Below are 26298 nucleotides of genomic sequence, written 5' to 3' on the forward strand. Positions count from 1 at the left end.
CCACTCTGCTCCCTCTGACCTCTCCCCAGTGTCCCGCCACTAATCCCCAGGCTCTGAGCCTTCCTCCTTGGGGGTTTCCCTTGGGGGTTCCCTGGCTGTTGCCTCCCACCACTCCTCTTTGTCCAGCCACCGGGCTCCACTTGCTTTCTATGTGCCCATCTCTTAAACTAGCAAGAGCCATCCAACCTGGTTGCCATTACTGACTCCTGTGGGAGCGAGTTCCAGGAGTTCCCCCCCAAAAAAATTTGGGGTCCACCCCCTGGTCCCATAAACTCATCCCCCTACCCCATAAAATGCATTATTCAAACTAGCAGCCTGCATGACCCACTAAGGCAGATAACAACACAATAAAATTCAAAGCAGCAACAATTAAAAGCGCATTTATTCAAAATCCAATTAGAAAATTGATGATTCAGTGATGCCAACTTTTCAAAATCTGATAGTCGTTTTCACCTCCAGCCTCTGTGCTTCCTTCTTAGTACCCACCTAGGTAAGCCCACCCCATGGGCACAATGCCACACACTTTGAGAACCACTAGGTCAAGCAGGCATTCTGCCCTCACATGCCGCACAGGGTGCTGTCCCCATTGCCAGTGCTGAAGTAAGACTCAGCTGCCAGTCTGCTTTTGAGCATAGAATGGGATAAGGTGGCATCTTTCTGCTTTGCCCCAGGCAGCAGTTGTGCTGAGACAGTGCTCTGCATATCCTCCAAACAATTCCCTCTCACCAGCTTGGGAGCCCTAGAAGAGCCGGTGATGGGTCTGAGATCCCTGTTCTCAGCCAGACCTTCCCAGGAAACAGCTGGAGAGTTCAGGGCAAGCTTACCTAGTGCTCCAGTGCCTCCGACAACCCCTCCGACACCTGCAGAGGAGAAAAGAAGCCAGGGTGTCAGAAGTCCTGCAGTTGGATCAGCCCACAGAGGACCCATCTAGCCTAGCATCCTATTCTCACAGTAGCCACGAAATGCCATAGACACAAAAGCCTTATCCTTTCCTGTGGTTTCCAGCAAATGGAATTCAGAAGCATCAGTGCTTCTGACCATCCTGGCTAGTAGCCAACGATAGCCCTCTTCTCCCTGAATTTATCCAATCCTCTTTTAAAGCCATCTAGGCTGGTCACCATAACTGCCTCCTGTGGGAACTGTGGGTTCCACAGTTTAACTATGTGTTGCGTGAATCACAGAACCACAGAACTTGAAGGGACCCCAAGGGTCATCCAGTCCAACCCCCTGCAAATGCTGGAATAAGAAGTCCTTCCTTTTAGCTGTCGCAAATCTTCCAACATTCAGCTTCACCTGATGTCCACAAGTTGCAATGTTATAAGAGAGAGGAAAAAAACTTTTCCCTATCCACTTTCTTGAGGTTGTGCATAAGTTTATAAAGGTCTATCTTGCTTTCCTTTCCTCTAAACTAAAAATCCCCAGAGGCTGCAACCATTCCTCACAGGGGAGACATTCTATCCCCTTGCTCTTTTCCAAACCTTATCCATTTCCCACCAGCCCCGGAAGCATGGGCATAGCCAGGGGGGCAGGGAGAGGCAGCTGCCCCCCTAAATCAATAAAAAATCAATAAAACACATAGCAAACTGAGGTTCTGCCCTCTCCCACCAACAAAAGGCCTGCTCCGCCCCCTAACAAAAATCCTGGCTATGCCCATGCCTGGAAGCCAGCATGGCCAGTGGCCGATCATGATGTGGTCAACATCTGGAGGGCCACAGATTCCCCCCATCCCTGGTACAGAAGCTGGGGAGAGGAGTACACAAGTAAGCCCACTGGGCTGCCTCTTCCTCCTCCTCTCCCCATTTAGTAGCCACAACAAGAGAGGAGAGACCATGTCAGTCGCAAAGAGCATTAGGGGAAGTGGAGATGGCCACTTACCTGGTTTGGGGGGCTTTGCTCCTGCTCCAAATCCTGGGGATAAAGGGAGGCATCGGGTACAGTTAGATGAGCGCCAATGTCAGGAGAAGTGTCCCCAAAAGCAACAGTGGGCAGAGCAATGGATTGGGGCACTTACCATTGTATGGTAGGCTGCACCCGAGCCCCATGACACTCAGAAATTCTCACACCCACAAAAACACACACTACTTTCACAGTCATCCAAGCAAGCAAGAGGCAACCTCTCAGGTCAAGAACCCATCCCTGCCAGGCAATACAACTCCGGGCAGGTGCAGGGCAGATGAGGGTCTCAGGGGCCACATAGAGGGCTGCATCCAGCACCCAGGCCTGAAATTCCCACACTTCCCTAATGTGAACTAGTTTGGTGGACATAAAGAGAGACAGGGTCTTCATGGTGACTGGCCCCATTCTGTGGAATTCCCTCCCCAGAAAGGCAAACATGGGTGCTACCCTGAAGACTTTAAAATGGACTTTGAAGACTCCCCACTCACATTTCCCAACTGTCTGATGCGAAGCTCCAAAGTATATCATGGGCAGCCAACGTGACACCCTATAGATTCTATTTCCAGCAGCTGGTATTCAGAAGCATTGCTGCCTCCAAGTATGTAGGCAGAGCATAGCCATCTTGGCTAGTAGCCGTCAAGAGCTTTATTGTCCTCCATGAATTTGTCTAACCCTCTTTTAAAGCTGTCTAAATTGGTGGCCATCCCTGCCTCTTGTGGGAGAGAGTTTCAAAGTTTAACTGTGCAATGCGTGAAGAATCATGGAGTTGGAAAGGGACCCTGAGGACCATCTAGTCCAACCCGCTGAAATGCAGGAATATGCAGCCATCCCTTATAGGGATCAAACCTTCAACCTTGGCATCATCAGCACCATGTTCTGACCAACTAAGCTATCCAGTAGTCCTTCATTTTGCAGGTTCTGAATCTTCCATTGTTCTCCTTCATTAGATGTCCAGGAATGTCAGCATTTTGAGAGACGGAGGAAAGCTTTCCTCTACCCACTTTCTCCATGCCATGCACAATTTTACAAGCTCTTCTTGCTTGCCTTAGTCTAAACTAAAAAGTTCCAAATGCTGCAACCTTTCCCCGTGGGGGATTTGCTGCCCCTCCTCGATCGTTTGGGTTGCCCTTTTCTGATCCTTGGTTCAGTTTAGGTTCAATGCAGCTGTCCTGAGAAGTAGCCACTGATCCATGAGTGAAACAGGGGAAAGGACCACCACCTATGTTCCCTGCCCCATGCATCATCTTCTAAACCGTTCGGTCGCACAAGCGCAGGAGGCAGAGAGCATCCTTTCCCTCCTCCAGGGACTCACCTGCCCCACCAAGTCCTCCTAGTCCTCCTACGCCAGCAGCTCCTGTAGGGATCAAGACGGTTGTCTCAGGAGACCCAGGAGGGGCCCTCAAACAGCGCCTAGCCATTGCAAGCAGGCTTACGCAGCACCCATCACTGGAACTGAAACTAACTTCAGCACCAGCAAGAGTAGCTCAGGGGTAAGGATGGGAGTTGTAGTTCAGCAACAATCAGGGGGCCACAGGCCTCACCCGCTGCAAATGGTGCTATCAATTGTAGCATTTACTGTTGTTGACTGACAGTTTGTTGATTGATCGATTGCATTTATAGCCCACCTTTTTGTCCAATGAGCTCAAAGCAGCATACATGGTTTCCCTCCCCCCCACATTTAATCCCCACAAATTACCCTATAGGTACGCTAGGCTGAGAGGCAGTGACAGGCCCAAAGTCACCGAGGGAACTTCGTGGTGGTGTGGGAGATTCAAACCCTTGCTTCCCAGGTCCTAACCCGACACTCTGACCACTATACCGCACCAGCTCTCATTGACTGATTATGCATTATTTTGAGATTGCGTTTTAAGACGATGCGATTCCCCCTGGGACGCTTAGGGAGAGGGTGTGTCAGCAGGATCAGAAATTAATCAGCCAGACAAATGGAAGAATGCATGCATGAATTCCACAGGGCAGTGCATTATCTTGCCCCATTATTCCTGTTTGTGACCCTTTTCTTGCAAGAAAGGGGCTTTGAGAAGGGTGGCTTATTGCGGGAAGGGGCAGAGAAATTCCACACACAAATAAAATCGGGTGGATTTGGTGACATCTGTAACACAAAGATAAACACAGCAGGTAGTAGCACCCCCTTACCTGGGTAGTAGCCTTGCCCGGGAACTCCAACGCCAGCACCTGGGACCCCTGGAAAGAAAAGGAGAGTTTGATTGGCTCATAGCTGGTGATGAAGGGAAACCCCATTCGTGCCCATCCAAGACAAAAGTATTGAGAGGCTTAGAAGACTCCCTTGGCCTCCATCTTCCCCCCGCTCCCATCTTCCTGCCACTCAGGAGCATTGCTGGGTAGTAAAAGGGCTCAGGGCACAAGTCCAAGGGCGATCTGTCAAGGGTTCTTTAGCTGTGATTCTTGCATCGCAGGGGGTTGGGCTAGATGGCCTTTGGGGTTCCCTTCCACCTCTACAATTCTGGGATTCTATGAACCAAATTTGCAAGTGTGATCTGCTAGTTTCCTGGATGCATAAAGAGGAATAATTAATGCGGCAAGTATCGTGTTAAGATCTGTGCTCTCTCTTTTGCACAACCCGCCCCCACCATCTCTGGCCTGTGTCAGCAGCTGCTCCAGTCACTGACAGCACTTTGGCTTTCCGGGGTGGAATCCTGCTTTGCCTCTGACCCTCCGTGAGGATTGCGCAACCATGCCCCGAACAGCTCACCCTTTGTTTTCATGTTGCCTTCTTCCCCCGTCTCTCGCCCTCCAGCCCAGCCAATACGCCTTCCTTGCTCCTCCCCTCTTAAATAAACACTTGTGTTTAAGTTCAACATGCTTTGCCCTGGGAGTTGAACAACAGAGCTGACCTTTTCTCAACCGTCTGATTGCGGAAGGGCTCTCTCTGGGCCAAGTGGTGTGGCTGGTGGGAGCGCAAAGATGCTCAGCTGGAAGCAAAGCCCTGGGAGAAACTGAATTGTCTCCCACATAGAGCTCCCACATAGAGCTTCGTTTGAGACGGTGCTCAGCCACAGAACCTGTTTGCAATGCCAGCCCCAGCCTGTGGCTCAGAAAAGGCCAAGCAGAGCAGCCTAAGGGGATGGAGCGACCCTCCTCCAAGGGGGTTTTTCATTGAGAGAAAATGTAAGAGGCAACCTGATAGAAGTTTATAAAAGCATGGATGTCCTTATGGATGGAGGAATGTTAACGTATATAAAATTGTACACATGGTTGATTTAAATAAGTTATTATTGATTATGTATACCCAATGTATCAGCCGCCTGGGGGGTTTCACTCTTTGTGTTTGGTTGTTGGCAAAAAAAAAATGAAAAAAATAAAAGCATGCATGTCATGGGGAAAGTGGATAAGGGAAAGATTCCCCCCACCCCTCTCGTGACATTGGACATACAAGGAAGCTGGATGTCGGGAGATTCAGGGCAGGTAAAAGAAAGCACTTTGCACGCAGCACATTGTTAAACTGCAGAACTCCCTGCCACAGGAAGCAGTGATGGCCACTGACTGGGCTTCAAATAAGTATTGCACAAATTCATGGGGGAAAGGGCCTATAGATGGCTGTTGGCCAAGATGGCTCTGCTCTGCCTCCACAGATAGAGGCAGCAATATTTCCCAATGCCCATTGCAGGAAACTGCAGGAAGGAAGAGTGCAATTGTGCACAAAGGCTGCTTGCGGGTTCCCCGGAAGAGGCATCCGGTTGGCCGCCATGAGAACAAGATGATGGACTAGCTGGGACTCTGGCCTGATCCAGAAGGCTCTTCTGAAGTAGGAACAAGAAAGAGGATTGCTCCTGAGCACAAGCAGAGTGCTTCTCTTTCGCTGCAACAAAGGGAGGGGACCTTTTGTCAGCCCAGGGTTTGGGGCTCCAGCTAGGGACCTTGGAGGCAGCAATGCTTCTGAATACCAGTTTTGGGGAGCTTCAGGAGGTGGCAGGCCTCTTGCACTCAGGTCCTGCATATGGGTTTGCCACAGGCATCTAATTGGCTACTGTAAGAGCAGGCTGCTGGACTAGATGGGCCATGGGCCTGATCCTGCAGGCTTCTTATATTCATATTTCTTGAAAGGGCTTTTTAAAAAGCCGGTCTCCCAAGCTGAGTTTGCAGGTCATGGCTGGGGGAGATCTGTGGGGGTCTCCAGGTGTGTGGTGGATTCCCAGCTCTTACCATCAACCCCGAGGCCAGATGCCAGGAGCTGGAGTCAAGCACATCTGGATCCCCCTCTCCAGATGTTGCTCATCTTTCCTGTAGGTGGACCACATGGCGTGACATTGCTTTGCTTGTATACAGAAAGAAATGCAAACCACACAGTTGCACACATCAATCTCTTCCCTCTAAAGCTTTGAACATTCTGTTAACAAGAGAGAAGGCATTTCCTTTTCCTTTTTTAAAAGAGAGAGAGAGAGTCAGTCTAACGCAGATCTGGCGGTAGTTACGAAAGAATGGCAACACCCAAACATATCTGCTCTCTGGATAAGTTGTGAAGGGGTAGCAAAGAAAACTGGAATTTTCTGCCCCTGTGCTCTTCGCCTCAAGCGGGCACCTCCCCCTTTCCTGCCCCACCCCCAATGGCAATGATTTATTATGGGATGGCCACTAGGAAATCTGGAGAGTGCCCTTGCCAAGTAGGGAGAGCAGCAGCAGCTGGCAGAGTGAGGAATTAGACCAACCTCCTGGGGCCCTCTAGATGACTTGGACTACATAATCCCCATTCCTACACTTTGGAACTCCCCGCCTCTTGATACCAAGCATGTACCTTCCCTGTACCATTTTTCTTTTCTTTTTTAATAATTTTTTTATTGGTTTTTACAGGAACAAATTCAAAATAATAAAAAGAAAAAAAAACTTTCAACATATCCATATATGAGATTCTCTGAATCTTGTGGCTCCCCCCCCCATCCCCTGCATAGGTCCTTAAAATATTTTTTCTAAAACTACATATTACATTCTCCACAATTTTTATCTCTCTAAATTATCCATATCTTTCATTTCTTTACACGTTATTTTTAAAGTCCAGCTAACGTTTTAATTTGTTTACAATGGTCTCCTAAGTAAATGAATTTCCCCCATTCTTTTTTAAAGTCATTATCTTCTTGATTCCTGAGTCTCCCATTCAGTTTTGCCATTTCAGCATAGTCCAGCAGTTTGGCTTGCCATTCTTCCCTAGTCGGGACTGTTGGTTCTTTCCATCTTTGGGCTAGTAGCATCCTTGCAGCTGTTGTCACATTCATAAACAGTCCAGGTACCTTTTCCGGTGCCTCCTAACAACATTTTTGTTTAGACAAGCCCACTCAGATGTTTAGAAAATTGATGTGAATTTTAATCTGCTTCTAGTTCTTAATCTGCTATTGTTATTTTAACGTTCAGAAAGTCTTAACTTTTGTTGTTAATTTTTCTTACGGATAAGTTCATTGTTTTATCTTTTTGTAAACCTCTTTGAGAGGGTTGTGGGTTTTTTGCAATCAAGCAGTGTATAAATGTTAATAGATAAATAAACAAATAAATCTCCCATCAGCCCCAGTCAGTGTGGTCATGTGATACTTCAGCTGGTGGGAGCACAGCTCCCTGTCGATGAGGTTGGAGGATGTTTCAGTCCAAAACATCTGGAGGGGCCTCAGATACATAGAATCATAGAATACAGTTCTATGAGTTGGAGGGGTACCCAAGGGCCATCTAGTCCAACCCCTGCAATGCAGGAATCACAGCTCAAGAATCTCTGACAGGTGGCCTTCTAAACTCTTGTTGAAAAGCCTCCAATGAAGTCCACTACCTCCGAAGGGAGTTTGTTCCATTGTCAAACAAAGGCCAAGTTGGGATGTGAAGAGGTTTAATTTTTTAGGGGGTGGAAAAATGAAGGGCACTCTCTCCCTCTCTCCCTCTCCCTCTCCCTCTCTCTCTCTCTCTCTCTCTCACACACACACACACCTTCTCAGCATCCCCCTAATTAGCTAATTAACACTGGGGCCATTCTCTGAAGATTGTTTTCCCTCTCTTCAAACCGTGGAAAAGACAGTCAGTCAAAGGACAGGGCCCTCTCAATCTCCCCTCCCCATGAGCCCAAGCAACCCCACTGAACCTGCACCCAAGGGAGATGAGGCAACTGAGCAAAGACTCACAGATGGCTCAAGCAAGCGAGTCAAGCTGTGCATTGGCAGCAAAACCCCAGTCCATCCCCAAATCAAAGTCGTGAGCCACAGTGCGACTCAGAGGAGCAGAGGAGCCATGCCCAATCTTGCACCCACCACCTCCCGCCTTTGAGCTTGTAGCGTATTTTCATAAGCTCTGTAAAAATCACAGAGTGTCTCACAGAATTTCCATAACACTTCCCCCTCCCCCCAAAAAAGCAGAGTTGCATGCTTTATCGTAGCAATTTCACACAACAACTGCAAAAGGTAGGCTACAATACTTGGGAGCATGCAAAGAAGGCTTGAGACTGAGGAATAAGCAGCACCTCCTAGGGAGGTGGTGGTGAAGATGATTCAGTTGGAAGGGACCTCCAAGGGTCATCCAGTCCAACCCTCTGTAATACAGGAATCACAGCTGAAGAAATAATAATAATAATAATAATAATAATAATAATAATAATAATAATAATTTATTTATTTTTATTTATTTATACCCTGCCCTCCCCAGCCAGGGCCAGGCTCAGGGCAGCTAACACCAAATATGATTTACAATAAAATGTAACAGAAAAACAACAACAACAACAACCAAACAAACAAACAAACACTTAAAATACTGCTTAAAATGCAGCTTAAAATGCAGCCTCATTTTAGTAGTAGCCCATAATTCAAGACCATAAAGGGAGGAAACATCAGATATTCGCCCAAGCCAGCTATCCATGCTGGTCCTACATGGGCCAGCAAAAAAAGCAAAGGGAAAATTTATATACCAAATCCCATATAAGGGGTCAGAGTGAGTCTAAGCCAAAGGCCAGGTGGAACAGCTCTGTCTTGCAGGCCCTGTGGAAAGATGTCAAATCCCGCAGGGCCCTAGTCTCTTGTGACAGAGCGTTCCACCACATCGGGGCCAGTGCTGAAAAAGCCCTGGCCCTAGTTGAAACCAATCTAACCTCCCTGAGGCTTGGGACCTCCAAAGTGTTGTTATTTATGGACCTTAAGGTCCTATGCGGGGCATACCAGGAGAGGCAGTCCCATAGGTACGAGGGTCCTAGGCCAAACCCTGACAGGTGGCCATCCAACCTCTGCTTTGAAACCTCCAAGGAAGGAGTGTCCACCACCTTCCAATAGGGTCCAGACCAGCTCTTACCGCCAGAAATTCTTCCTGATGTTTAGTCGGAATCTCTCATTTGAACCCATTTCCTTTTCCTGAGATGCTGGACTAGATGGGCCTTCAGCCTGATCCAGCAGGATCTCCCTAGGTTCTTCAGGAACTCCCTTCAAAAGGAGGCAGCGAGGGCCACCAGCTTGGATGCATTCCAAGGAGGATTAGACATCTATTGAAGCCATGATATCTATGTCCTTCCTCCACAGTTGGAGGCAGCGATGCTGGGAATCACAAGTGGCGAATCCTGCTTTCCCAGTGGTGCATCGGGCCAGCTACTGGGAAAACACGAGGCTGCAACCCGGCGGCCCAGTGGCCTGATCCAGCAGCCTCTTCTCATGTTCAAGGGTAGGCACCAATTAAGCGCTACCGCCTGAACATCTGCTCCGGCGTGCTGGAGAGCGCGGTGAAAAAACATCTGGAAACCAGCATAAGAAACAGGCCTCCAATCTCCAGATCAGCAAAACTCTCTAGGTTGGTGCCCCCCCCACACTATTCCCACCCCAACACACACCGATGCCTCTTCTAACCGCCTTCCCTCCCCCGTTCTCTGGAGCGGGTCTAGAACTGGTTTAAAGTTCCGGCATTCTAGCTTAATTGGCTGCTGGACAGCAGCCCAAAGTGAAGTCAACACAAGCCAAAATCCCCAAGACATGCAAGCCAGGGTGAACTGGGAAACAGGCAAGAGGCTTCGCCAAAACGGATGGAGGGAAGGAGGGTGGGAAGAGGAGGGTGATGAAATAAACAGAGACCCGAGGAGGAGCGTGGCTGCCGGCAAGGGGGGATGGCGTTGAGGGAGGAGAAAGGAGCAGGAAGAGGCTCAGATTTATCCCCTTCTGCCTTTTTGGTGGACCAATGTACTGTAGTATCGGACTAGGACTTGGGAAACTAGGGTTCGAATTCTGCCCCTACTCAGCCATGAAGGTCTCATTGAGGGCTGGCCACTGCCTCTCAGCCTCACCTACCTCACAGGGTTGTTGTGGGGATTAAATGAGGCAGGGGGACCATGTCCGCCACCTAGAGCTCATTGGAGCAGTGGTCTTGCATGGGGAGGAGAGGGTAGGGGCCCTGGGTGCAAAATTATTAGGGGGCACAACATTTCAAAAGAAAAAATACCGGCACTTCCCAGCTTGCTGCTGTCCTCTTCCATGCCGTGATCCCCACCTCCCTGGATTCAGATAGCGCCTCTTTTAAAAGAAATGAGCCCTTGCACAGACTTGCCCGAAACAAACAAAGAAACAGGCAAGCGGAAAGTTGTGTTTGCTTTTCCGCCTGCCTCTGATCCTAAGGTTATCTACAACTCCCAAACTTGGTCCATTTCAGCCCCATGTGAGATCACATAGAAAACTTCCTCTTGGCATCTGTGCTAATGGTCCATGGCTTAGGGGATGCAATACTTGCCTTGCCCAAGGCATTGGCAACCTATGCTACACCACTGCCTTGGAGAAAAAAGGTGGTTCATAAACACAATGAATACATAATTCAGTGGTACCTTGGGTTAAGAACTTAATTCATTCTGGAGGTCCGTTCTTAACCTGAGGTATCATTTTAGCTAATGGGGCCTCCCTGCTGCCGCCGCGATGCCATCATGCGATTTCTGTTCTCATCCTGAAGCAAAGTTCTTAACCCAAGGTACTATTTCTGGGTTAGCGGAGTCTGTAACCTGAAGCGTATGTAACCTGAAGCATCTGTAACCCGAGGTACCACTGTAATACAGAAAATACGTCACACTAGATAATCCCAGCCAATGTGGGACCTCTGCCCTCCCCATCAGTTTTGCTTACTCTATGGGGAACACAGGGAGCAACCTTGTACAGAATCAGGCCACTGATCCATCTAGTTTAGTATTGTTGACACTGACTGGCAATGGCTCTTCATAGTTTCAAGAAAGAGACAGTCTCAGGTCTACCTGCAAATGTCATTGGGGATGGACAGCGGTGTAGCGTGGGTTGTCAGCACCCGGGGCAAGGCAAGTAATTTGCGCCCCCTAACCCGGGGCAAGTAATTGGCGCCCCCTAACCCCTATCCTGCCGCCGCTGCCAGCTTCTTCTTGCTGCTGCCTGGGCTAGTCTGGTGTGGTTCTCTCCCGCGCTCAGCGCTGCGCTGGGCGGCCGCTGCACTGTCCCTCCCCCAGATAGTCCCTTGCTCTCTCTCCGCACCGCACGCCTGGCACCCACCCCCTCCACAGTGGGCGGCGACCCAGCGGCTCGGATCGGATTCGCACAGCCAGCACTGCAGTGAGAGAGAGTGAGTGAGCCAGGTAGGGGCAGAGAGCTGCGAGTGCGAGCACCCCACCCCCCCGATGTTGCGCCCGGTCCCCCCCTGCACCCCCCACGCTACGCCACTGGGGATGGAACCTGGGACCTTCTGCATCCAGAGCAGATGCTGTACTGCTTTCACTAAAAGTAAAGTAAGACTCTAGTCCTCATGGTTCTAGACAAAGAGCTGGTTTAAATAGGCCTTTCCCAAATAGGAGCACAGAGAACAGCCTTTGACAAAGTCAGACCACTGGTCTATATAGCTCAGTTGGTAGACTCTTAATCTCAGCACCAAGGGTTCGAGCCCCACGTTGGGCGAAAGATTCCTGCCTTGCAGGGGGTTGGACAAGATGACCCTTGGGGATCCCTTCCAACTCTACAATTCTATTATATAGATCAGCAGTGTCTACACTGACAGGCAATGAGCCTCCAGAGTTTCAGACAAGAGTCTCCCAGCTCTACGAGGAGACGCCACTCGGTATTCTGTGTGCATAGCAGGTGCCTGACCGCCGGGCTGCGGCCATTCCTGAGGAAGATCAGCACGATCACCTGCTGCCCAGGAAACAATTAGTTGTGCCACTTCCGCCTTGCCCAGCAGATGTCGCTGAGGCTTCAATCTGCCTAGGTATGTGGCTGGAGCAATCCTGGCCTTCCCTCACAGCTGGCTTCGCTAGAGCTCTCTGTGTCTCCTTTGTAAGAAACAAATCAAATCAAAACAAAAACACAATCTTTTGTTTCCTTCCCAAAATTGTCAGTGGCTGCAGGCCAGCTCCCCTCTGCCTTTGCCTGTAATCTCTTTTTCTCTTTCTCTCCCTGCCCCCCCCCCCGCCCCCAGAAAATAGGCCTGCCATCAAACACAGCCCATTGGATCCAGGATTCTGCCCCGGAAAACCTCTGGCACCAGGAGCTATTTCTCCAGACTAGAGAAGATGAATCACCAAGGGAAAGCTTGTCCAGTTCTGGGCACCACTGTTTAAGAAGGAGTCCAGGGGTCATCTAATCTCACCTCCTGCAATGTAGGAATCACAGCAAAAGATATCCTGGCAGATGGCCATCCAACTTCTGCTTAAAAACCTCCAAGGAAGGAGAGTCCAGCCACTTTCTAAGGTTGTCCACTCGCCTATCGAACATTTCCTACTACCAAAAAGTTCTTCCTCACATTTAGCTGGAACCTGCACAGGCTGCTAGTTTGCTATCAGGCCAAGGTAGCAATGCATTGTTACTGGTACAAAAACCTGTTGAAAACTTAGGACCGCTTTCCTTGCAGGACCACCTGACTCCGTAATGTGTCTATTCAACTGCTTTGCTCTGCAGAACTGGCCCACTTACAGGTGCCACACAACCTCTGCACTTGTGAGAATCTGTTCTTTTAGCACAGCACCACCCAAACTTTGGAACTCCCTGCCTTTTGACATCAGGCAGGAGCCTCGGCTGCACTCTTTACAGCACCTGCTTAAAGATTTTGCTCAGGCAAGCTTGCCCAGGCATGTATGCATGTACTTCAAATCTCTCTTTAGTCTGCCGTTAATTTTAATCATTTCCCAAATGTTTTCAATTACTGTTTTTTGATGGATGACTTCTCGTAAACCGTTTGGAGCCTTGATCAAGTGGCATATAGATTTTGTTTAACAAATAAAGCTCTGCCAAAGTGTTGCTCTTGAATTTCCAGGGAAAGGGGACGCAAGACAGGCCATCATTCTCTCTCTCTAACCACAGCTCTGCTGGGCTGTCAGTGAACATGTATAAAATGGAGTTGTTGCAACACACACACACACACACACACACACACACACACACACACACACTCCTTGTGCAATGTGACTCAGGATTGGGCAGCCATGGAGAGCGATTCCAGGAAGTGAGGCGGCTGCACGCGGAGAGACTTGGCAAGCCAGAATCTGATGCCTCGCAGACGGACGACTCTCCTAGATTTATTTGTATTTATCACTCGGCTTATATCTCGCCGTCTCCTCAGTCTAAATGCATTGGGTTTTGCAACTGCCGAGCAATAGGGAGAGAGGCCTACAATGCCTTTCCCAAGGAGGGCGTGAAAAAGGCTAGGGATCATTAGGAGAGGAATTGAAAATAACATACCCCTCCAACATCTGTCCAATGAAAAAAGAGACGTCCTATTCCATTATTATTATTATTATTATTATTATTATTATTATTATTATTCCCCACCCATCTTACTGGGTTGTCCCAGCCACTGGGCGGATTCCAACATGCTGTATTTTAAAACATAATAAAGCATTATACATTGAACAAAAAAGTCCCCATACAGCTGCTTTCCAATGTCTGCGAAAGGTTGTACAGTTACTTATCTCCTTGGCTCGGGGGTCGCATAACTCCATACCCTCCAACGTTTTTCTGATAAAAATAGAGACATCCGAAGGAATGTCCTCAGGAAAAATGAGATATCAAATCAGAAACCAGGAGAGCTTCTGTAAACCTGTGACTGTCCCTGGAAAATAGTGACACTTGGAGGGTCTGGTTTCAAATTGGATGGGGGACTGTGTGCTGAGATTCCTGCATTGCTGAGTTGGACTAGATGACCCTAACTCTAAAATCCTATGATTTTTAAAGTTGGTGAGCATGGTGGCCTCCTGCAAGAATGAGTTGTGCTTCATAAAGAAGTCTTTTTATCTGTCCTGTCTCACATCCCGCTTCATTGGTTATCTGCAACTTCTTGTGTTAATGTGAGAGGGGTAGCAGAGCTTTTCTCTGTCCCATTTTCTCCAGGCTATGCATGCCATACTTATGGACTGTTGCAAAGGATGGCACTCTTCTCATGCTCAGAGGTGCTTGATTTTCCCCAGACGGTTAGCATCGCAACCATAGTCTAATTAAGCCCTGCTCTACCCCACTCCCTGTTAGCAAACAGAAAAGGACAGTCGAAGGCTGCTTAATTGTATCACTGATGTTTGTGCCCAGAAAATGAATCAACTTTTGGAAAATGCTCTCTCCACCCCCCCCACCTCCCCATTTTTCCATGGCTTGCTATGAAAAACAAAATGGGGGATTTGGAAAAATAGACTTCTATCCTAAACTCACTAACCCCTCAGGCGGTTTGCTGCAAACATGAGTGTTTTCAGGGATGGGGGGGGTGCCATTTTGCAAACCGAAGCTCTCCCCGCAAAGGATGTAACCGTTTGCACGCAAAGGGTGGGATGGGACTCAGCAAACCCTCCGAAGAGCTCATTGTTTTGCTGCAATGTTTACGTATTTTCTTTTCATTAAAAATGAAAATAAAACGGGGTGTGTGCCTTTTTTTTCCTCCTCCGCCAGAAATTTTACAGCTGGAGACGGACAAACAATTGTTTAGAGTTGGCGATTTAGGAACAAGAGAAAGGCACTCTGCGTGAGCCCAGAGTCTTTCTTGCTTGGATTCCACCCCGTCCCTGCTCTCAAGTGGCTCGGCTGTAAACAGTTGCCAAGGTCTAAGCTCAAATGAAACCCTATACTAACATGCAGACTGCAAAGTGCAAAAGGAGACCTGGAAGATTCAGGAAAGGAAGTGCACATATTTTAAACAGCGCAACTCTCTCCCACAGGAGGCAGTGTGGCCCACAACTTAGATGGCTTTAAAAGATGACTAGACACATTTGTGGAGGTGAGAGCTCTCCATGGCTACTAGCTAGGATGACTCTGTTCCACCTCAGTGGCTGGAGATGGCAATGCTTCCCAAATCCCATTTTCTGGAAACCACAGGAGGGGAGAAGGCTCTTGAACTCAGGTCCTGCTTGCTGGTTTCTCACAGGCAGCTGGTTTGGCCTCTGTAAGAACAGGATGATGCACTAGATGGGCCACTGGCCTGATCCAACCGACGCTTCTTATGTTCTTACATCAAGTTTCATACATGTTGCGATGTCTCCCAAAGCATTCTGGGAGTCGCTGTTTCGGTTGGGGCATGTGGGAGGGAGGGAGGGAACCCTCATTGCTCTCTCCCCTTTGCAGAACATCAGTTCGCAGGGATTTCCTGAGAGGAATGAGTGAATAGGAAGCCACACTAAGCCTGCCCCATAGATACAGCCACCAAAAGATCACTGTTGGATTAAAGAGGGTTCATCCCTCCAATTCTACGATTCCAGCATGCCTCACATCTACTAGATAACGATCTGTCTGTCTGTTCTCTTGAGATATTGGTATCTGTCAGGGGTTTAGGAGCAGAGGCACGGGCAAGGGAGGAAACAGAGAGCGAAGGGGAGGAGGCAGAAGAAAAGATGAGTGATGACGACGACCCGAGATCTCCTAGTCTTTCCAGTGAATCAGAGGATTCACAGAAAGGAGCACCAGTGGCCAGGGCAAGGGGGGAGTCAAGGGGGGCACCCCAGGAAGATAGAGCCAGAAGGGACTCAGGGGGGAGCAGCTGGAAATCGGGACCAGCGTCACCGCCAGGAAGCAGGGAAGAGGAAGGGAGCCAGGGGGGAAGCGCTGGCAGCTCACCACAGGAGGGAGGGCATGAGTCAGGAGTGGCCACACCTCCATCGGGGAGCGAAGAAACGGTTAAGAGGAAGGTGGAAGGTTGGGCGCGCGCGCCAAGTTCAAATGCAGAGGAAGGCGGCGCAGTAAGCAGCCCCGAAAGGGAACCAGGTCCTAAAGCCCGGCGCAAGGAGGCAGGAGGGTCCGGGTCAGCGTCAGAAGAATCCCGGAAGGAAGAAGCCCCGGGGGGTAGAGGGACCCAGAGGAGGACAGTCAGGCGGAAAAGGTGGAGCAAGGCTAGGATATTAAGTTGGTGCACAAGGGGCGGAGATTCAGACGGAGCTTCGCCAATCTAGCTACTAGACGTAGAGTTTGCGCGCAGCAGCGTGAGAATGGAAACTGTAATTCAATAAAGACTTTTACTTAATGATCGCTGGCTAGCGTGATCCTCTGTGAGCTAGGATCTTCAAGCAGCTCTGACAGTATCCATAATAGAAGGGCAGACGCCATTTGGAATGAAGATGGTGGATCGAACCTTTCCAAACTGCACAGACTTGAAAACTGCACTGATCTGTTAGGTTTCTTAGCATTCCCGAGCAATGATGGGCGCTTCTCATGAACGTCTCCTATTTATAGGCATCTGTTAGCCAGATGCCACAGTCCTCAACTCAACTCAAGGGGCCTTGTTGACCTCACTGCCCCCCAAAACACCCAAGAGCTGGCCTCCCTGGCTTTCTCTGTAGCCATTGCGCTTTGACTATCCTGATGGTGTGTCCCTCTACTCCAGACATCCTCGCCAATTGCCCCCAGCCCGTTTCCCAGAGCTTACGACAGGTCAAAGAGGCGAGGGTTTGGCATGAGAGCTGGTGCTGTGGGCTCAACGCTGCGGCCTCCCTTGATCTCCTTGGGGAAAACTGAGGCGCCTGCTGTGTGTGAGAGCAGTCCGCAGACAAACATCAGGCTGGGGGCGGCTCTCAGCCGAACTTTCCAGCTCCTACGGCAGAGCTGCAGCAAAGCTTTGCACAGCCTCGGTGCCAAGTAGGCTGCGACTGGTGTCCGTAGCAGCATAAGAAGACCCTCCTGGATCAGGCCAAAGGGGCTTATCTAGTCCAGTATCCTGTTCTTACAGTGGCCGACCAGATGCCCCAATTGGAAACTTGCAGGCAGGACCCCAGCACGAGCCCTCTCTCCTCCTGTTGTTTCCAGAGACTGGTATTCAGATACATTGCTGCCTTTGAGTTTGGAGGCAGAGAGCAGCCATCATGGTTAATAGCCCTCTCCTCCACAGATTTCTTGAATGCTCTTTTAAAGCCATCTAGGTTGGCGGCCATCACTGCTTCCTGTGGCAATGAGTTCCATAGCTTAGAGGTGGCGGGAAGAATCATCTCAGCTTCCAGGCATAAAGATGCTGGGACAGAGAGGAGATCATGGCCTTTACTCTCAGGAAGATGTCTTGCCTCTTCTAAAATTGGCACTGGGCATCAAACCCCGTCTCCCAATTCAGGCAGGCGGAGAGTCAAAACTCTGCCACCTGAGCTGTTCTCCTCAGTAATGTACAAAACCCACCTTGACATTTCACTCTGAACAAAACTCAGCGGCGACCGACACAACGTAGATTGTGAAGGCAAAATGCACTCGGCACATGCCCAGAGATGTCTGTGCCTGCTTTTTCATACTCCAGAGGGGAGAAAAACTGACATTCAAAAGAGGTTCTGGGGCTAAAGGTGGCTTTCATGAGCAAAATAACAGCAAACATAAGAACTAAACTTTAGGAAGAACTTTCTGAAAGTAAGAGTTGTTTGAGGACTACCTCAGAAGGTGGCAGAGTCTCCTTCCTTGGAGGTTTTTCAACAGAGGTTGCACGGCCCCATCTGTCAGGGATTCTTGAGCTGTGTTTCCTGCATTACTGGGGTTGGACTTGATGACCCTAAGGGTGACCTTTCAACTCTCCGATTCTCTGATTCTTCACCTGCTTCAGTTTGGAGACGGCGCAGTTGCCTCATCTCTTGGCCAGCGCAAGATACAAGTCTGGGAGCTGGCATTTCAGAAAAGGGAGGGAGCTTTGTCTGTTATATTTCAAACCAACTTGAATATATTTTTAACCTCTCCTATTTTCACAGATATGATTGTCTTGGCATGGAGGTGTCTGCAGACGCACACATCCAGCAGCAATTGGAGAGAGCTCCTGGGCGGTGGATGGAGAGAGAGAGAGAGACCTGACTCACACGCAGATGGCCTTCGGAAACTGGACCCAGGAATGGTGATTTTTACGCTGATAATCCGCCCTGCCTCCCTCTGGGAAAGGGTTATGGGCCTCCCAGCTCCTTCTTACTCACACACCTTCGAGGCTGGCCAATCAGGACTCGTCTGGATGCCTCGGCTTGGCCTAAGGCCCTGAGATAATGGAGTTCCTTAGGCAACAGGCAGCCGGGGATGATAGCAGGCAGCCTGGATCCTTGTGTCTCTGTGTTGTAGCTGGCTGGCTTGCAAGGGAGCAGTGCTAAGCTAATGCCTGCCAGGTGCAGACAAGGAGGGCAAGAGGAGCACATGGGCAGAGGCTACAGAGCGGGAAATGATGCCAGGCACTGCCCCCACAGCCTGGCCCCAAACTTTGGCTCACAGGTGCCAAGTTAACAGAGCAGACACAAAAGCTTTAGAGCGGATCCTCCAAGTGTCCCGATTTTCCGGGGACAGTCCTGGATTTACAGAAGCCACCCCTCTTTCTGATCTGATACTGGAATGTCCCACTTTTCCTTTGGACATTCATCGGAGAAATGTTGGGAGGTATGGAGTATGAGACGCCCCCAAGCCAAGGAGATAAGTAACTATACAACCTTTAGAAGACAGACCTGTATAGGGATTTTTTATTTTTTTAAAAAATGTTTGTCATTTTATTACCTACGGGACCGCCTCTCCTGGTATGTCCCACAGAGGAACTTACGGTCTTCAAACAAAAACATCCTGAAGGTCCCAGGCCACAGAGAGGTTAGGCTGGCCTCAACTAGAGCCAGGGCTTTTTCGGCTGTGGCTCCAATCTGGTGGAACGCTCTGTCACAAGAGACTAGGGCCCTGCGGGACTTGGCATCTTTCCACAGGGCCTGCAAGACAGAGCTGTTCCACCAGGCCTTTGGTCAGGGCACAGCCTGACTCTCTCCTTTGGCAATCTTCACAGAACTTTAGCCTAATGGTTGCCATCAATTTGAGTTGAATTAATTTTAATGAAATGACTTTAGAATGTTGTATTATTTTATTGTTGTTAGCCGCCCTGAGCCCGGCTTTAGCTGGGGAGGGTGGGATATAAATAAAAATTATTATTATTGTTGTTATTATTATTATTATTATTATTATTATTATTATTATTATTATGTTTTTATATATGTTGGAAGCTGCCCAGAGTGGCTGGGGCAATCCAGTCAGATGGGCGAGGGAAGAAGAAGAAATAGGACATCCCTATTTTCATCGGAGAAATGTTAGAGAGTATGTCAGAGTGCCAGAGACCTGCTGGATGAGGCCATTGGCCCATCTGTTCCAGCATCCTCTTCTCACAGTGGCCAAATAGATGCCTCTTCTGCGAAACCTGCAAGCAGGACCCAAGCACACAAGCCCTCTCCCCTCCCCTGGCAGTTCCCAAAAACTGGTATTCAGTTACTGCCTCCGGCCACAGAGGCAGAGCATAGCCACCCCGGCTAGTATCCATCAATAGCCCTCTGCTCCTCCATGAATTTGTCTAATCCTCTTTTAAAGCCATCCAGGTTGGTAGCCATCACTTGCTCCTGTGGGTAGAGAAAGGTTCCCCCCCCCCCTCAGAAAACTAGAAATCATGGACATCCCAGGAAGCCAAACACTGGGAGATTCAGGACAAGAAAAAGCAACTCCTTCTTCACGCAGAGCAGAGTTAAACTGTGGAACTCACTGCAGCGATGACCAGCAACTTGGGTGGCTTTAAAAAGAGGATTGGACAGATTCATGGGCTATTGATGGCTACTAGGTATGATGGCTGCATGGATGGAAGCAGCAATGCTTATGAATGTAAGTTGGTGGGAACCACAGGAAGGGAGAGTTGCTCCTGAGATTGACTCCTGCTTGAGGTTTTCCCATTGGGGCTTCTGGTTGGCCACTGTGAGAACAGGATGCTGGACTCGATGAGCCCCTGGCCTAATCCACCAGCCTCTTCTTAGGCTCTTAAGTCATGTTTTGAATTGAGAAAGTTGGCTGCTATTCCAGCCAATCTGATCCCCACACGGGTCTGTGTTTATCTCCTGTCTGGGAACGTATGTTCAGCTGAAGGTGTGGCCTGGGGTGTCTCAAAAGGGAGAGGGGGGACATTTTCTGGCAAGATAATCAGATTCTGTCCCTCCACACACACCCATCATGTTCCAAAGATGGAGAGCAATGTTAGCATTTGCTGTGATCTCAGACTGAGAATGTTTTCTTGTCACAGGGAAATTAAGGGATCATTTTCTCATTTTCCTCCCAGATTTGTTTCGGGGGTATAAAATTGAGAGGAAGCGAGAAAGGTTGCTCTCTTGGTGGGTGTTAACATTTGGGGGTGGGGGTGGGGGCAAGGGATACATTTGTCGACTCTGGAGGTCATTTCCCACCCACCCCACCCCAATCCAAAGCATTGCCAAGGACTTCTGATGGCGCCTCATGCAAATTCCCGCCAGAGGGAAAAGTCTGGAGAGACGTTCAGGAGACCCCCAACAAGCTGCCCTTCTGAAACCTACAGATTTTGTGGGGTGGGCGCGCAAATGGGAATTGGGATTCTGGTGGATCTCCCGGACGCTGACTGTTCAAATCTCACAGATGAGAAAAGCAGAGGTCGAATGGTCTACTTCACAAAACCACCCACAGAATCAGTTCCTAACCAGATGTCTCATTGGGAAATACATTAAGCAGGATTTGACCACAAGAGCAACACTCCTGTGGTTTCCAGGAACTGGTATTCAGAACTGGTATTCCCTCCAACCATGGGGCAGGGCATAGCCATCACAGCCAATAGCCACTGATGGCCTTATTATTGTCCAATCTTCTTTTAAAGCCATCCAAGTTGGCAGCCATCATGGAGAGCTCCACAGTTGGACTCTGCACTGCATTAAGGACTTTCTTTTGCCTGTCCTGGATCTTCAGACACTCAGCGTCCCTGGATGTCCCTCAGTTCTAGTGTTATGAGAGATGGAGAAAAACTTTTCCCTACTCACTTTCTCCATTCCAGGCGTCATTTTCTATCGAGTCGCCTCCTTCTCGCCATTTCTCTCAACTAAAGAGTCCCAAACGCTGCCACCTTTCTTCACAAAAAAGCTTCTTTTCCTCCACCCACGTCCTCAAGGCCAAAGCTCAGATCGGGGAAGAGAGGTCAGGAGTTGAGAGTGCCACCAAGTGCCGGCATCTCGTGCCCAGCTGCCTCAGCCTCCCTCCCTCCCCTCTGTGTCCCCGCACAACGACAGCCAAGCTAATCGCCTTAGCACTGAGACACGCCAGGCTCAGGAGGCCCAAGACTGCCGTGGCAGAGATGAATATCATAGAATTTTAGAGCTGGGAGGGACCCCAAGGGTCATCTCCTCCAACCCCCTGCATTATGACTTGGACAAATCACGTCTGCATCTGCAGTCGAGCAAGTGCAGCCAAATTTCTGGCCCAAATAATAGTTTCTTTCTGAGACTAGAACCAGCTTTGTCAACTTAGTACCCTCCAGATGTTGCTGGACCACAACTCCCATCAGCCACCCCGGTCAGTGCAGCTGTGCTTTTTCATCACTGGTTCTTAAAGGTAAAGGTAAAGGTAAAGAGACCCCTGACCATTAGGTCCAGTCGTGACCAACTCTGGGGTTGGGGCACTCATCTCGCTTTATTGGTCGAGGGAGCCAGTGTACAGCTTCCAGGTCATGTGGCCAGCATGGTTCATGTGGTTCAGCATGGCGAACCAGAGCAGCGCATGGAAACACCGTTTACCTTCCCGCCAGAGCGGTACCTATTTATCTACTTGCACTTTTGACATGCTTTCGAACTGCTAGGTTGGCAGGAGCAGGGACTGAGCAACGGGAGCTCACCCTGTCGCGGGGATTCGAACCACCAAGCTTCTGATTGGCAAGTCCTAGGCTCTGTGGTTTAACCCACAGCACCTCGCACATCCCGTCACTGGTTCTTAGAGGTAGACTAATTTGGTATATGGAGGCTCCACTTACAAGAATGCAGGGAGCTGCCTTCTATTATACCCTGTCCAGCCACCTCAGTATTTTGACTGGAAGCAGCTCACCAGAGTTTCTGGTAAAGAATTTCTCCCAGACCTACCTGGGAATGCCAGGAATCGAACCTGGGAACATTTGCATGCTCTGCCACTGAGCTATGACTAGGGATGGGGAGAGAAATACAGCTCAGTTTGCATTTAAAAGCAAGCCTCCCTAATATGCACTTTGCACAAAGCAACATGCAAACTGAAACAGAGAACCCATCCTTCAAAATCTGAACATCTCCAGATTTTGCAATGCAGTTCTCCAGCCAAGTTATGTGTACAAAAATCCATACTCTGGGGTAGAGTGTGGCTAAAGAGCATCTAACAGTCAAATAATAAAATAAAATACAGCCAAGCATTATGGAAGGGGAAATTGCTTTGCACTAAAAAGCTGACAAATTTTCTGAAGGACTAATTTGTAAACTGATAGGAAAACGTGAGAAACTGAAAATTGGAAAAATGATAAATTGGTAGGAACTGAAATTAACAGATCCCACCCCCCAACCCAGCACCGTGGGTGTCAGACTAGCATCAGGGAAAACTGGGTTCAAATCCCCACTGAGTCATGAAGCACAGTGTCCGGCTTCAGGCCAGTCTTCATCTTTCAGCATGATGCACCCACCTCACAGGGCTGTTTTGATGCTCAAGTGACTGAGAAGGCTTTCTACACTGTTACGAGTTCCTTGGGGAAAAGGCAATAAAAAATGTGTAATAGAATCATTCATTTGTAGAGTTGGAAGGAACCCCTGGGGTCATCTAGTCCAACCCTCTGCAAGGCAGGAATCACAGCTAAACAATCCCTGACAGATGGGCCATCCAACCTCTGCTTAAAAACCTCCAAGGAAGGAGAGCCCACTACCTTCTGTCCACCACACAGCTCTTACCGCCAGAAAGGTCTTCCTAATGTGTTGTCAGAATTGCCTTTCTTGCAATTTGAATCCATTGGTTCGGGCCCTGCCTTCTGAAGCAGCAGAAAACAAGCTAGCTCCATCTTCCTTCAGGTATCTGAAGATGGCTTTCATATCACGTCTCAGTCTCCTTTATTCCAGGCTTAACTCATACCCAGCTCTCTCAACCGTTCCTCATAAGACCCGGTTTCCAAAACCTTGATCATCTTGGTCACCTCCTCTGCACACCTTCCATCTTGAAAATACCCTTCTTAAACAGGGGTGCTCACAACCAGACACAGGACTCCAGGTGGTGTCTGACCAAGGCAGACTAGATTGGCCCTATTACTTCCCTTGATCTGGACAGTTGACTTCTGCTGAATCGCATTGACCATCACACTGTTGACTTGTGTTAAGCAGAATACAGTGGGCCTATTGCTATGAACTGGGTGCCTTGATGCCAATTGCTGCATTAATTCCCAAGCCTTCCTCTGCTCCTGCTACTCACGAGGGAGGGGAGAGGCAGCTTAAGAAACTGACTTAACGGCTTAAGCAAGGCCTTGCCATGTCCCGAACAGCTTAAGAAAACACATGAAGGGCATGCAAGCTAGGAAGGAAAGGAACGAGAAAAGCACAATATCTTTATGGGATCAGGGAGGCGAGACTTTCCTTTCCCCCGCATGCAAGCCTCAGATCCCAATCCTTTTTTTGGTTACAGAAGGAGGATAGAAAGCCTAGTAAGGGTCGTTATCTTATCTTGCAGGCCTCTTCTTAACAAAGGTTTCATGAGGACACCATAAGAAATAACATTGGGCCCATGATATATCGGGAAGGAAAACATTGGGGCTGCTAATTTGCCCCAGCTCTAATAAGCAGCTGCTCAGTTTCCAACCACCTCCAAAGCCTTGCAAGTCCTATTTGTTGCCAGCTCAAAAAATCTGTGAAGTTTTCGTTGATGGAGCAACCTTTTTCTCCCTCCCTTCCTGGCCTGTCGAGTCCAGCCTGCTCTTTTTGCCTCCAGAGGCCCCATAGGAACCATGGAAGAAGAACCTGCAGATGACAACCAAGCCCTGTTGTTTTGGCTCCCGTGATTTTGTTCTCAGAGGTAGACTTCCTCTGTAGATGGAAACCCCACTCATAAGAACACAGTGAAATGCCTTGTGCCACTCTGTAGAGCCAGTTGAGCTTGTTGGTCCATCTAGCTCAGTACTGCTGACACTGATTGGCAGGGGCTCTCCAAGATTTCAGAAAACCATGGAATTGTAGAATTGGAAGGGATCTCCAAGGGTCATCTAGTCCAACCCCTTGCAATGCAGGGATCACAGTTCAAGAATCCCTGACAGGTGGCCACCCAACCTCTCTTTTAAAATCTCCAAAGATGGAGCCTACCACGTTCCAAAGGAGTTCATTTCGCTGTTGAACAGCTCTTACTGTGAGGAAGTTCCTAATAATAATAATAATAATAATAATAATAATAATAATAATAATAATAATTTATTTGTACCCATGTACCCTGCCCATCTGGGTGGGTTTCCCCAGCCACTTGGGCCGCTCACAATAGAATTTTTAAAACATGATAAGACATCAAATATTAAAAACTTCCCTAAACAGGGCTGCCCTTCAGATGTCTTCTAAAAGTCAGGTGGTTGTTTATTTCCTTGACATTTGATGGGAGGGTGTTCCACAGGGTGGGTGCCACTACCGAAAAGGCCCTTTGCCTGGTTCCCTGTAACCTCACTTCTCGCAGTGAGGGAACTGCCAGAAGGCCCTCGGAGGTGGACCTCAGTGTCCGGGCAGAACGATGGGGGTGGAGACGCACCTTCAGATATATCAGATTCTAATGTTTAACCAGAATTTCCTTTCTTGAGAATGGGATCCATTGGTTTGGATCCTCCTCTCTAGAGCAGTGCAAAACAAGCTGGCTCCGTCTTCCATGTGACAGCCCTTCAGATATCTGAAGATGGCTATCCTATCGGCTTTTACTCTTCTCTTCTGCAGGCTAAACACCCCTAACTCCCTCAAGCCTTCCCAGTTAGGAGAAATCTGTCCTAAAATGAATTTTCATGAGGACCTTTTTTTATTATCACTAAAATTTGCAAACTGATGTCGAAATGTGGGGAACTGAAATTCAGATTGCAGGGGGTTGGAGAAGAGGGCTCTTTGAGCCCCATCCAACTGTACAATTCTATGATTCCGATTCAGAAAAAAACGAGAAACATTTGCCCCTCCCACCCAGCCGCTACCATTTCTCTGCCTCCCTCCCTCTGCTTCCCAAGGCAGCCGGACGCACATATTTCTAGCCTCTTGGCGGGAGGGAAAAACAAGGCGGGAGAAAGCCAAGGGGAGGGCGGGAGGAGGAGGGGTTAAGCAACCCTTCCCCTTCCGCCTCCTATCCTCCTAGCTCAGGCTTCCTCAAACTCAGCCATCCAGATGTTTTTGGCCTACAACTCCCATGATCCCTAGCTAGTAGGACCAGTGGTCAAGGATGCTGGGAATGATAGTCTCAAAACATCTGGATGGCCGAGTTTGAGGAAGCCTATGACCTAGCTGGGACGCGGGTGGCGCTGTGGGTTAAAGCCTTAGCACCTAGGACTTGCCAATCGAAAGGTCGGTGGTTCGAATCCCCGCAGCGGGGTGCGCTCCCGTCGCTCGGTCCCAGCGCCTGCCAACCTAGCAGTTCGAAAGCACCCTCGGGTGCAAGTAGATAAATAGGGACCGCTTACTAGCGGGAAGGTACACGGCGTTCCGTGTGCTGCGCTGGCTTGCCAGATGCAGCTTGTCACGCTGGCCACGTGACCCAGAAGTGTCTGCGGACAGCGCTGGCTCCCGGCCTCTAGAGTGAGATGAGCGCACAACCCTAGAGTCTGTCAAGACTGTCCCGTACAGGCAGGGGTACCTTTTACCTTTATGACCTAGCTACTGCTTTGCAGAGGCCCATCAACCTGCAATCCTTCAAGCAGGGCTGCTGTATCTTTAAGTTTTTGCACAGTATCTTTAAGTTTTTACACAGTGCCTGCAACAGTCCTGTCCAGCGGAGTGCATGGTTCCTAGACGTAGGCCCAGGCTCTCACTGAACTCTAAAGATTGCTTTGGAACAGAACCCAAGCCCTGATTCCTCAAAATTGTTGACCGGTTTAAAGGATCTGAAGGCCTGCCAAACTCAAAAAATGCACCGTCCTGTTTTCCTTAAGCAATTTCCCTGCAATTCTCTGAATGCTTCAATGTGGGAGGAAGGCCACTTGGACCAAGTGGGAGCTACCTCCCAGTAAACACGCCAAGGATCAGCCGACGGGAGGCCACTTCTC

The 26298-nt window shown here is 49.1% G+C and overlaps 1 protein-coding gene across 6 annotated transcripts in view; it reads right to left on the bottom strand.

The window, feature by feature from the left end:
* The window catches only part of ELN (elastin), a 60918-nt gene that overhangs the window by 28985 nt on the left and 5635 nt on the right, over positions 1–26298 (bottom strand). For 3 of the 6 annotated variants that reach the window (XM_081172984.1, XM_081172987.1, XM_081172982.1), the window contains exons 2-5: positions 4051–4098; positions 3209–3250; positions 1876–1908; positions 825–860 (exon numbers count right to left, since the gene is read on the bottom strand). In XM_081172984.1, the coding sequence (XP_081029110.1) occupies positions 825–860; positions 1876–1908; positions 3209–3250; positions 4051–4098 (159 nt within the window). Of the gene's footprint in view, positions 1–824; positions 861–1873; positions 1909–3208; positions 3251–4050; positions 4099–26298 lie in introns of all 6 variants that reach the window. The other 3 variants (XM_081172983.1, XM_081172985.1, XM_081172986.1) reach the window with 3 other exon arrangements.

This window comes from Podarcis bocagei (genome assembly GCF_964188305.1).
Source record: "Podarcis bocagei genome assembly, chromosome: 15".
Taxonomy (NCBI): domain Eukaryota; kingdom Metazoa; phylum Chordata; class Lepidosauria; order Squamata; family Lacertidae; genus Podarcis; species Podarcis bocagei.